This window comes from Cydia pomonella, chromosome 22 (genome assembly GCF_033807575.1).
Source record: "Cydia pomonella isolate Wapato2018A chromosome 22, ilCydPomo1, whole genome shotgun sequence".
Classification (NCBI taxonomy): Eukaryota; Metazoa; Arthropoda; class Insecta; order Lepidoptera; family Tortricidae; genus Cydia; species Cydia pomonella.
In genome coordinates, this window is record NC_084724.1 from 10,129,458 (window position 1) to 10,142,033 (window position 12,576).

The 12,576-nt window shown below is 38.9% G+C and overlaps 1 protein-coding gene across 1 annotated transcript in view; it reads left to right on the forward strand.

The window, feature by feature from the left end:
* Positions 1 to 12,576, forward strand: part of LOC133530064 (agrin) — a 116,389-nt gene that overhangs the window by 101,557 nt on the left and 2,256 nt on the right. Inside the window, exons 3-11 of the mRNA XM_061867882.1 lie at positions 2,504 to 2,644; positions 3,336 to 3,483; positions 4,539 to 4,700; positions 6,240 to 6,383; positions 6,864 to 7,028; positions 8,031 to 8,192; positions 9,066 to 9,191; positions 9,725 to 9,901; positions 11,248 to 11,406. Coding sequence (XP_061723866.1) covers positions 2,504 to 2,644; positions 3,336 to 3,483; positions 4,539 to 4,700; positions 6,240 to 6,383; positions 6,864 to 7,028; positions 8,031 to 8,192; positions 9,066 to 9,191; positions 9,725 to 9,901; positions 11,248 to 11,406 — 1,384 coding nt within the window. The remainder of the gene's footprint in view (positions 1 to 2,503; positions 2,645 to 3,335; positions 3,484 to 4,538; positions 4,701 to 6,239; positions 6,384 to 6,863; positions 7,029 to 8,030; positions 8,193 to 9,065; positions 9,192 to 9,724; positions 9,902 to 11,247; positions 11,407 to 12,576) is intronic.

Genomic DNA, 12,576 nt, shown 5'->3' on the forward strand with positions numbered 1-12,576 from the left:
TAAGTCCCACAGTAAGCTCAATAAGGCTTGTGTTGAGGGTACTTAGACAACGATATATATAATACAGGGTGGACAAATAAGAATGATACACTTTGTTTTTAAATTTTAATTACATTAAGTGGAAATTTTATTAAATATTTTTTCATAAATATATTATTCAGGGTTGGCAATTGTATACGGAAGATAATTTCTGCCAAATGTATACCACTAGCAGCAAGCAATTTTATCTCAAATGTTTCTGTTGTTTAAAACACGTTGTTTGCTCGATTAATTTTGAAAAAAAGTGACAGTGATTGGCACCCAAATTCTCCAAATTTTGTAGCTCTTGACTTATTTCTGTAGGGCTATCTAAAATTACGTGTCTATGCTAACGAGCTGATGAAATTTAAACAGTTAAAACCGACTATTCGACACAAATGTACTAAGATAATGCCAAAAATGTGCGAATAGATGCTGAACATTGGGATGATAAGGGCTTACATTTGCCTGCTGTTAGAGGTAGACATATGTCAGACATTATGTTTCGCATGAATTTGCCAACCCTAAAGAATATATTTTTAAAACAATACCTAATAATTTTTGAACTTAATACAGTTAAAATTTAAAAACAAAATGTATACTTCTTATTTGGCCACCCTGTATATAAATATTTATAAATACTTAAATACATAGAAAACACCCATGACTGAGGAACAAATATCCATGCTCATCACACAACTACATGCCCTTACCAGGATTTGAACCCGGGACCATCAGCTTCGTAGGCAGGGTCTCTACCCACTAGGCCAAACTGGTCGTCAAAAATATTAAATATTATTATTTATTTCGTAGGGCTAAGATGGTCGGCTCTTTATCATTTGTCACCATGCCTGTCACGTTCTAACAAGTATGTAAGCGCGAAAGTGACGGGCATAGTGACAGGTGATAAAAATGGAACCATGCTGCCACCGCAAGCAACTAGTTGCCCATAAATAAGGTAGAAGTACTAGTGCTCGACGCTGCACTAGTACTCGACATGGGCACTTTATGTCAAAGGATTAAGTTCGAATACAGAAAAATCTTCGTTGTTCAAATTCAACCTATATTTCCATGAAATAAAGTGCCCATGTCGGTGACTAAGAGCACTACTTAAATACATAGTAGGTACTTCTACCTTAAGTACTCTAAGAGTACTTCTACCTTAAATACCTTAAAACTAACATACATTATAACAATATATTTTAAAACTAAACACTATGAATCACATTATGGTTGCGATGCATTACGCAACCCCGGAGTGTCAGGGAGCCAGCGGAACCGCCGAAACTTGACACCCTTCGGCCAAAACTCCTCCTTACTGAAGCTCGCTAAATATAGGTGATGTAGGTGGTCTGCTAACGTGCCCAAAATGCGCTGGAGTATTTAGCAGGAAGATAGCGTAAAGGAGACATCTATGGGCGCACCAGAGAGTAGAGCTACACTCTAATAACGCGAATAAAAAATTGCCTACTCCAGAATGTCGCTGTGGCCGACATCGCTCAGGAGTAGTGTTGGTAGGAACTCGAGTCTTGATTCTGAATTTGAAGATCTCGACTCGTTTTTACGAAACCCGGCGCTTTAAAAACTTCCGAGTCTTTTAAGTCCCGAGGCGAGTCACTTATTGAGTGTTTTTTAAGAGAGCTCAAAGGACTCGAGTTAACAATTTCATAGGTTTAACCTAAATAAAAGGAAAGAAATTTTGCGTTATTGTATTATTTGTGTGCTATAACTAACTTATTACTTAAAGACAAAGCATTTTGAAATTTTGCAAAAGCCAATCATAAACGAGTGTCGAGAGCCAAGCCAAACGTTTGAAAAACTTCAACCCGGTTACAACTAGTCGCTAGAGTGCGTTAAGTTTAGCATAGTTTAGTGTAGCATTACCTTACCTATATTATGTATAGTTCTTAGTGAGAGCGTTTTTAGGAGGTAGGTGCACGTCTATTGCAATGTATAATTTATCATTTATACTATTATTGTACTTGCTTCTGTTGTTTCTCCAATAAAGAAAATAAATAAACTCCGGATTTTTGTAGCTTTATATTGTTACTAAAAGTTTACAAGCTTCAATCAGTTAAGACAAAAATGGAGGACACGCACAGAATCGCCTTTTCTTACAAACGTAGTAGTCCTCATTTTCCTCTCTGGATAGTAATATTATTAAAAATATATTGACACAATATGTTGTATGTATATCACCAAGAGCTATACCCGTACGTTTGATTTTTTCCTATTTTGAGCATTAAAAATTTGTATGAAATCTGTTCTAAAAAAGTCAAACGTAGGGGCATAGCTCTGGTTAATAATAAATACATCAAATTATGTAAAAATATTTTTCATAATGTCAATATCGAGAAGCGGTCGTCTCCTTTCCTCTTAATGTTTGTTCTTTTCTTACAAATATGTTCAGTTAGCAGGAAAACTAGATCTTTTTGGGATTAAGCTTAATTCTCTCTGCTTAAAATTGTTTTTTTTTTGTTTACAGCGGCATCGTGGATTGAAGCCGCCCGCGACGCATCATGCCCACGGATCTGCGGGCCCGCGCTGCAAGGAGAGCCAGTATGTGCCACCGATGGATACATCTATCCTTCGCTCTGTGAGATGCGGAAAAAGACTTGTGGGAAAGGTTAGCTCCTTTATAAGTTACGAGCTTAGTAGGTACTTTAGGGGAATGAAACAAGGATATATTATACAGAGATTGTTACCTACACACAAAAAAGTTAAAAGTCGAACTTGTCACTGTGAGGGAACTCTGTTTCATGAAATCGCAGTGCACTGCAAAAATTGACAAAACTTGCCACGTGGTAAGAATGGTTGGTTGAAGATCGTGCCACTAAAATGGTATACATGGAGCGTAAAAGTCATCAATCGTCCCAGGTATCTCTGGACTATATCGAGATATCGTCACACCTGTAACTGGCGGCCGAACGCCTATAACGTGCGGTGCTTGTGTCCAATCCGCGGTCTAAGAAATGCTGGTGATTGTTTCACAGATTCTTGTGGGCTGGGTATATGCTACCTCTACCTATAGAAAACGATCTACTGAAGAAGTATATCTACTCGTTTATTTTCGTTAATTTTCGTTCGTTTAGGATTTTTTATTGGCGAAAAAGGCTACATATGTACTTAAAATACTTGCGGGTATCTTTCCTTAAAACCCTAAATGAGCTAGTTGGGCATCAATGCAAATAGATGAAAGCACAGGTACATGTGGCCACTTTATTTAAAACTAGGCCATGCTCTAACGTTCTAATAAAAGTGCGATTAGTAATTATTCATAACACAATTTATGTCAGACATAATTTAAACATTTCCAGGTGTCAGACTAGCGCCGGAACAAGGGTCCTGCTCCCGCGCTCAAGGATCCAAGTGTGACCACCGCTGCACGTCCGAACGGGACCCTGTGTGCGGCACGGATGGGAGAACCTATCTCAATCGGTGCATGCTGCAGGTGGAGATATGCAGGTACTAATTTTCATCATCATATACTTCTGACAACATTTTAAATAGACTTAACACATGTTATTTTTGGTCACTCTTTTTCTTGACTTTTTCAGTATTGATGCCTGAACGCTTTACCCAATATTAATATTTGTTAGAGTTTGACCAAGCTAAGTTGGCAGCTATTTTGATAGCCCAGACTGCGCAAGTGTTATTTAAACGTCATAATTTCATAAAAGCTTGTCGTTAAAATAACTCGCTGAAAGGCTATCAAAATCACTGCCAACTTAGCTTGCTTTAACTCTAGGAAAATTTATTGATCCTAAAAGGAAAATCAACCGATCCGACATCAGTCTACTTCGTTCATCGGACATCGAATTGGGTACTTGACAGATGTTGAATATTATAACAAAATTTAGTTAAATGGATAGAAAATGAGCCATCCATTATAAAAAAGTAGAATTTAAAAAAAAATATGGAGATTATAAAAAAATACGGGGCTCCAGTCTTAAAAATGTTTTTTTTTGGTTTTCAAAAACAGTAAAGAAAATCATACCATTCGATTCCTTACATTTAATTGAAAAATAAAGTGTATGACAACTATACAAATAAACGCAATATTTCAGGGTCAAAATGACAATTACCGTGATCTTCCATACATTTACGACAGACTTATATAATGTGACGTCACATCACATTATCATTTTGTTAGAGGCGTTTCAATCGTCGAGTGCGAGCGTCAGACTTTAACTCTCATTTCTGACCTTTGTGTTGCTTAAATGCCATGAGTCCTATATAGACATTTGATCCTCAAGAAAATCAAGATCGGTTGACATTATTTACAAAAAACTGTCAAGTAGCCAATTGTAAGCAGACCAAATGGTTCTGGAAATGGCAAAATGCAGATTTTTCACTCTTAAATTGACTCTCTAATTCCTTGACCTCCGCTTACTATCATTGGTCTGAATATCATAATATCGTACAGCAACGGCCCAGACAACGTCTCTCACAAATTAGAGAACCAGAAATAAGAGTGTTTTTGAACTTTATTTTTGTATCCGTCTCTTTCTCTCTTCCAGGGTTGGCATCGGCTTGTCACACTTAGGCGCCTGCAACAACATTAGCGCCCATCGCGAGAACTGTCCCGTTGACTGCTCCCAAGCTCCCCTGGACGGGCCTATCTGCGGATCTGATGGAAATGTATACAAGAGCACTTGTCAAATGAAACTTCTAACCTGCGGGTAAGTTTTGATTATCTGGTAGTTAATGAAATTGTTCAACTGACTGCTTTCCAACTCCAGTGGGATGGGAATGTGTACAATATGTCAAGTCATAGCAAACTGCTGACTTGTGGATGAATTCTGATTACCTGGTAGCTCGTACTATTCAGTAGACTTCTCCTAACCTCCGCTGGATGGATCAATTTGTGACCAGAGTCACATGGAATGTGTCAAAGTGCACTTGTTAGATGAAACTTGAGGGTGAGCTGTGATTGCCTGGTAAGTTAGCTGAAGCCGAGCTGTGCTTTTCCAATTCTGTAACTAACTGCATTTAGTACCGTCAATATGATTGGGTGCCATGAGAGAGATTTTAGAACAAGGAAAGGCCAAGGTTTATTTTCTTGGGAATAGTGAGGTGTGAAATTGAAAAATAATTAATAATATCAGATGGTCTCACTAGACATCAGTGGCGGGACCTTTATACAACTTAATTCCTGCTGTCTACCCTAAGGCCAGACAAATTATATGAAAATATGAAAAACTGCCACTGAATTCAAAAATGCAAGTATGTAGGTTTAACGAATCGATACAGGCCCGGAAAAGTTCGTAAAATTTTACTCCCTGCCGGTGTACCACCTTTCTATTATGCGGACAAAGATAGTGCGTGTGTGTGATCTATTCATACTGAGCACCGTAATCATAACAATCATACCATTGCACATCATTAAAAGAACACATTATCCGTATCAGACTAACTTACCCAAGCGAATCATTGCGAGTTATGATTTAACAACTGTAAGTCGCAGTGCAACCTAAACAATTATTACATTTAATGGTGTGCGAATACATGCCTCGTCGATTACAAGAAGTCCTTAAAACTAGCGCAATAAGGTTTAAAATGTAGGAATTTATTAAAGCAAAAAGGATTAACCGTGAAAGGAAGCGTCTAGAATTATTGCTTGGTTTATGGGATTTGCAAGACGGATACAATTACCGTGAAGAAATTAATGACGTAAGGTGCAAGTGATTTATTATTACTACGGATGAAAATAATTGCGAAAGTATTAGTTGTGTTAACTTTCTACAGATATTTTTAACTATTTTTCTGGGTTTGTATATTTTAGGATTGTTAACACAGGTACCTACTTTGTGTAAAAAAATAATAATGCGTGGAGTTTAGGAAGAATGAAAAGAAACGTGCTGTATGTTTGATAATCAAAGGCACAATTTCTGTGCTTTCTTTCCGTAAAACATAATTGTAGGGAGCCCAAGAGGAGTTGTAGTTCCTCGAGCGTGTCACATACCTATATCAGATTAAGATATGAAGGATATCTTGCTAATCGTGGAGTCTACCTTAACCACTTTTAGTCGTCTATGTTGGTCCGTTGGTTGGTCGGGGGTTGGTGGGCAGCTAACAAAATCGTTAAATAGATTGTGGATTTGGCTAGTTTGGTCCACGTTGATGCTAAATTTAATTTAATTTTAATAAATTCTCTGGCTAAATATTGTGAGATTTTTAGGTAGATACTTATTCTCATCGTAATTTATACATATCCACAGACAAGGAGTAGTGCGAACGAGCAAGAAACACTGCCAAACGACGCGACACTGCCGCGAGTCGTGCTGGCGCGTCGCACGACCGACATGCGGCTCCGACGGCAAACTGTACGCCAACGCTTGCAGAATGAAGGCGACTAACTGTGGGTAAGTTACTTGATATTTCTGATAGCCTGGTACTGAAGTGATACTTCGGCGATCCACTTGTTGCTCTGACGGAAAATTAAACGCCAACAACAACGCTTGTAGAATGAAAACGACTAACTGTGGGTGAGTACTTCGGCACTTCTGATAGCCTGGTATTGAAGATGTGGTATTGCTGTGAGCGCAGTACACTGCGTGCGGGTGCGCTGCACGTCTGTCTTACTTGTGATTTTAGATGAAGTAGTAGAGTACTATCTCCTACAGGTGAAGGAAAACCAGAACTGTCCCCCCAAATTAAAATTAAATCGTCTGGGGGCAGCTAACTTTCTGGTTTTAGAAGAGTAAAAGCCAAAAATAGTTCTCCAGCTTTTCACGTAAGCAAAAAGGTAACTTACTTATAGAATTTCGGTGTAAAAGACATCTTTAAAAATACACTTTAAAATAAGCCCAAATTCTTAAAGAATTCTAATTCTCTAATTCCAGAAAACACGTGTTCGAAGTGCCGATGGCGTTCTGCGTCTCACAAGAGCGTACGTCAGGCGGCGAAGCTTGCGCCACCGACTGCTCGGGTCAGAAGGAGAAGCTTGTGTGCGGTTCAGATGAGAACGTGTATAGAAACGAGTGCGAGATGAAGATGCTTAACTGTGGGTGAGTTCTGGTTTCCTGGTAACTGTGACGGGACATTCTCCCAAAAAGTTCTAGATTGTTGCAGAAGTCACGCTTATGGCAGGAATCTGTATTTATAGCTGTTATCAAATATTATCATGCCAAGTATCAGTTTCTTAGCTTTATTTGATTCGGTTAAATTAACGTTTTTTGAAAAACAAATTATATCTAAATTAAAATTGATGCAGTATGTACCTTTGGATATGGTGATTTACACGCACACTAGCGTCTCCTACCCTACCCCTGACGCAACCCCGACAGTTTTTATTTATTTATTGGGAAAAGTATACATTTTAGGAATGCGTGCGTAAAGCACTATACCAAAAGGTATCATACTACATTTGTTTTAAGCTGGATATAATTTGTTTGTTTTCCACACACATTAGAACATAACTTGACCGAATCAATTAGAAGTGTCAATAAATAGCGTCACGTGCCCGATACTTTTCTTGAATGCCCGTGATGTCGATCAGTAACAACATTATGCAAAAAAGCGTGCTGAATAACTGTACAGCCTGAATCATAATAAAAATGATCTAACTGATATAAAACCCAACAACAACAACCAGACAGCAACTGAGCAGGCTTTGTAAACAGGTAGTTTAAACTAGTTTGGGTGAGATAAAAAGTCAACCGAAAACAGAAACATTTACACACTTTCATTACTCTTGGTAAATCAACACAAATAATGATAAAAGAGAATATTGCAAAAGAAAAACAAAATGAGTAAATAGGTATAGAGCGCGTAAAATGTAGATGTTATTTATTTATATCTAGCGTGATGACATTTACTGACATTTTCTCCCGAGACAACAAACAAGCATTGCTTTGGGTAAAACTATTTATGCCTAAAAGAATTTAAAGTGTGACAGGGCCACCACATATTTCATAGCAGTCACTCTTATGTATACCTATATAACGACAGGAACATGATGATGATAAATTAATATTTATATTAATAATATTTTTTCTTGAATTCTACAGTGTGAGCAACAGGAAGATAGTGAAGAAGGTGGACATGGATAAATGCCGAGCGAAGATGAACAAATGCCTGAAGGTCAAATGTCCCAGCGAGTCTGACCCCGTCTGCGGCACCGACGCCAACGTCTACGCCAACCCTTGCCACCTCAAGGTCGCCACTTGCCTGTAAGTAACAAAAGGTTTAACAAAGGTTACTGGAGTGAGGTTAAGTGTCCCAGCAAGTATGACCCCGTCTGTGGCACCGACGCCAACGTCTATGCCAACCCTTGCCACCTCAAGCTCGCCACTTGCCTGCAAGCTATAGGACAAAAAGCGGCGTCTTTTCTGTGGACATTACGAACGTTAATGATTTGGGTATTTTTTAATACATTTAAAGAAGTAGAACTCCATTTCAATACATGTGTATAATAAGGATGGAGTACGAAAATTAGGCTTTAGTCAGTTTTTTTTTATAATGTCCACAGGAAAGTCGCATAACCTTAAAGCATATTTTAAAAAAATTACCCGCAATCTTGTAATCATCTCAAATCTAACTCGACTCCGACTTGACAAGCTACAGAGTCTGAAAGCGTTTTATAGTTAATTCTTAACAAAATATGTCATTTATGGTTCAAGTTCATACTTTTTCGATGCAGTGCAGAGTTAGCTTATACTTGGGGTGGAGTTGACCGACACTTGATGTTCCAAGAAAGCACCATTTTGACGGCGAGAGACCTAAATCTCTATCTGAAGCTGTAAGTAAATGGACACCAGCGCAAGTGCACATGTGATAACTTTAGAGTTACTAGAGCCCATAGAAAACCAAAAATCCTTTCAGTCAATGATGCTAAAGTCTGTGAAAAACCTTGCATTTGATTTGGTTTTCTACTCTTTTCAGCTTATAGACTTCCATGCGTTTAATCTTGTTCCACGCGTCTTACAATTTAATAATAACTCAAAACATTTCCACATACCAAGCCCCGACTAAAACCAAGATTTATGTACTGATGTTCTTTGGATCATTAAAAAATCCTTAGTATTTTTTAAATATATCCACAGCAAAGGAGTCCAGCTAGCGCACTTCGGTAACTGCACGCTGTTGCCGCGGCTCGAGATTGACTGCCCTGAGAGCTGTGACAACGCGGTGGAGCAGCCTGTTTGTGGGTCCGATGGAAACGTTTACAAGTAAGTCTTGTTTTTCTGAGTTCCTTTTCATTTAAACCGAATTGGTCCTATTTACTCGTAATGGCATAAGATGCCACCAGCCAAAGTTTAAATTAACTTGACAATCTTCGCAGTAACAAAGTATGGCCGAGTCACGCTTGACGTAAATCTTGCTGTTGTTGTACAGCTGACCGATCGTTATATTCGATAATTTTCCTACCCCTTATTCCAAACATATGTGTAAAAATATAGCCCAGTAACATATCAATCGCATCAATAAGTTCAGAATAAGGTTTCTCTCAGTAGAACAGCGGCTGGAAACGGGAACAAGAGGCCAGATCCTACAGAGCAACTTTAAAATTAATAGAAAGCGGGTGGCGTTGATAGCCATAAATTGAGACAGATATTAAAAATGTAATATGGCAGTCTACGTTGCTAGTGTCAATGTCGAGCGTTATTGCTAGAAGTTTCTCCGTCGAAAAATCAGAAATACCTACATTTTCCCCACAAATTTCCCAGGACATAGATATAAAGTTATCTTGACAACTCTCCAGGTCGGAATGTGAACTCCGCCGCCTCACCTGCGGCCAGCACGTGGTCACCGTGTCGGCCTCGCACTGCCGCACCACCGCGCTCTGCCACGAGTCGTGCCCCGACACGCCGGCCTTCGTCTGCGGCTCTGACAACCGCTTCTACAAGAACGAGTGTATCATGAAGAAGGAGAACTGTGGGTCAGTATCTTGACTTATTTTATTTTAATCGGGATGCTTACTGCCTAAAATACATAGGTTAATAGACTTATCTACTAAATGCAAATTACAAGCTTCCACATATATACTGCTAAATAACACAAATATGAAGTCCTGGTACTTGAACATGAATAGATCAACAAATAAAACTTTGGAAAAGTGTAACTAAGTGCTTATGGTTTCAAAGGCGGTTTCAAAAAGGATGATTTCTTGGTAAGTAGATTTGACACAGATGATCTCAAGATTGCAGTTGGCAACTTAGATTTCATAAGCCACACTATATGGTCTGCTTTCTTCTTTGGCCATCAACTGATAAGCAGTTTGGTAATCATGTTCTTAAGTAATGACGTTGACATCAACGTCGCACTGCCACCACGCTTGGCTACGAGTCGTGACCCAACGCGCTGGTTCGGCTGTGACTCTAACAATAACTTCTACAAGAACGAGTGTCTTATAAAGAAGAAGAACTGCTGGTCACGGTCAGTATGTTGATATTTTCCAATATCCTGTTTATATTGTCCTTGTTGAGTTTAAAGTGGTTATGACAACTTCTACAAATATAAACAAAAAGAGAACGCCAAAGGAGGTGGGTCTAGACTCCGACCATGCTAGCTTTGCACTGACTTGGCAGTATCCTATACTTGGTGCGATACTTGGTTGGAAAACTTGGCGTAGTCCGACTTTACATTCTGCAGATTCGTATTGTTTGGCATTAGTAGTAGTAACTAAGTTACTAGATACCTATTATATGACAATAATTCGGCGCATTCATAAATTACTAAGACTTCATGTATTCCTAAGAGACTATTCCTAGGCTAAGATCATATCTTTATCTTTACCACTCGATTACATATTGCATAAGTTAAATGGATGTATCGTAACTTCAAAAGTTAAACTCCTAAGTATTTTTGAATCTGCTATTTCTTATGAAAAAAAAATCCATCAGAAAGCGCCCTATGCAGTCCCAATAAACGGAAAATGTTGCTTGAAGACTGTACATGGATCTTTCCTAAATGAACAAGAAATTTGAGGCACAAAACGTGCTGGTTCTAAAGAAGGGCAACTATTAAATGAACTGAATGCCAATATAATAAACTTTTGCTCGCGGTATTTCCGGACCGATACGACCTTAAAGCCTTCAAGAAAAGAGCATACTCAAATCTCAAATTCCGGCAAGGCCCTTTTAGCCCCTCTGGTGTTGCAGGTGTTCGTGGGCCATGGTTATTACTTACCATCAGGCGATTTCCCTGCTCGTTTGCCTCCTGTATAAAAAGAACTAAACGCATGATACCAGGACCACATAACTAACCAGCGCTCTCTATCCACAGCAAGCACGTGTTCGTGGTGCCGTTGAAACGCTGCCTGGCCCGCTTCCAGTACTCCGGCTGTGCGCGAGTGTGCCCGCCAGAATACGATCCTGTATGCGGCACTGACGACAAGACTTACTCCAACAAGTGCTTCCTTGAGATGGAGAATTGTCGGTCTAGGTATGCTTTGTGAAATGAACGCTTTCCGCCAATCTGTTTATGACACAGGTCAAGAATGTACAAGATAGCATGTAGAATATCAAAAGTGCAACCAAAACCGGAATGGTGCCGAAAAATGGTGCCAAAATTTCTTTCCCGCCAGAATACGATCCTGTATGCGGCACTGACGACAAGACTTACTCCAACAAGTGCTTCCTTGAGATGGAGAATTGTCGGTCTAGGTATGCTTTGTGAAATGAACGCTTTCCGCCAATCTGTTTATAACACAGGTCAAGAATGTACAAGATAGCATGTAGAATATCAAAAGTGCGACCAAAACCGGAATGGTGCCGAAAAATGGTGCCAAAATTTCTTTGAAACTTTGAGAAAAATAGGTCATTATTTGACGTCATGGAACGACATACTGAAATAACACGAGAACTGATAAAGCATGTCATGTCGTTTTAAATTAGGATCTGAATATATTACGGTGTGGGGGTGGGGGGATATGACCGAACGCGATGCTTTGTCTTTGTCATAGTCTCACTTTACATAAGTTCTAAGTGAAGTAGACGTATGGTGGGTAACAATGAACCCGACCAAATCACATCGGTTGTAAAAACATAGGTACCAAAAGGTACCTATGTTGTCAGGAATGTTAAAACGTGTTTCTAATTTCGTCACATTGCATGTGTTCTGTCCCTCACGGGCGCACACGTACAGCCCATCTATAGAAAATACTGTCTATGAATGAGAGCGTAAATTCGTTCGTATGGTGACGGATGATTCTTGTGACTCTCAAAGGCGTTTTTAGACCACGTTAGTTAAATGTAAAAATCTTTTATGACTCCCGTCCAGTGATCGTACGTACTTTTTCCAGCATTCTTGGTGCGATGACGTCAAATAACACACGACAGCGACTTAGGGTTGTCGACGTTTGACGTTTAAAATTATGTAATATTATATTGTCAAAAAAAAAACACTTTTTTTACTTAATGAGTTATTATAATTGTGTATAACATTTATTACTGTAACCCAAAATTCCTCAAATTTTTCGGATGATATGCTGACGATTAGTTTTCGAAATTTTGATTGCCCTGTCGAACAACAGCAACAAGCTTGTTTATTTTCTGAAAATAATAGTAATATTGCAACTGTGTTAAATTTTCTCATATACTCGTAGTAAATTAA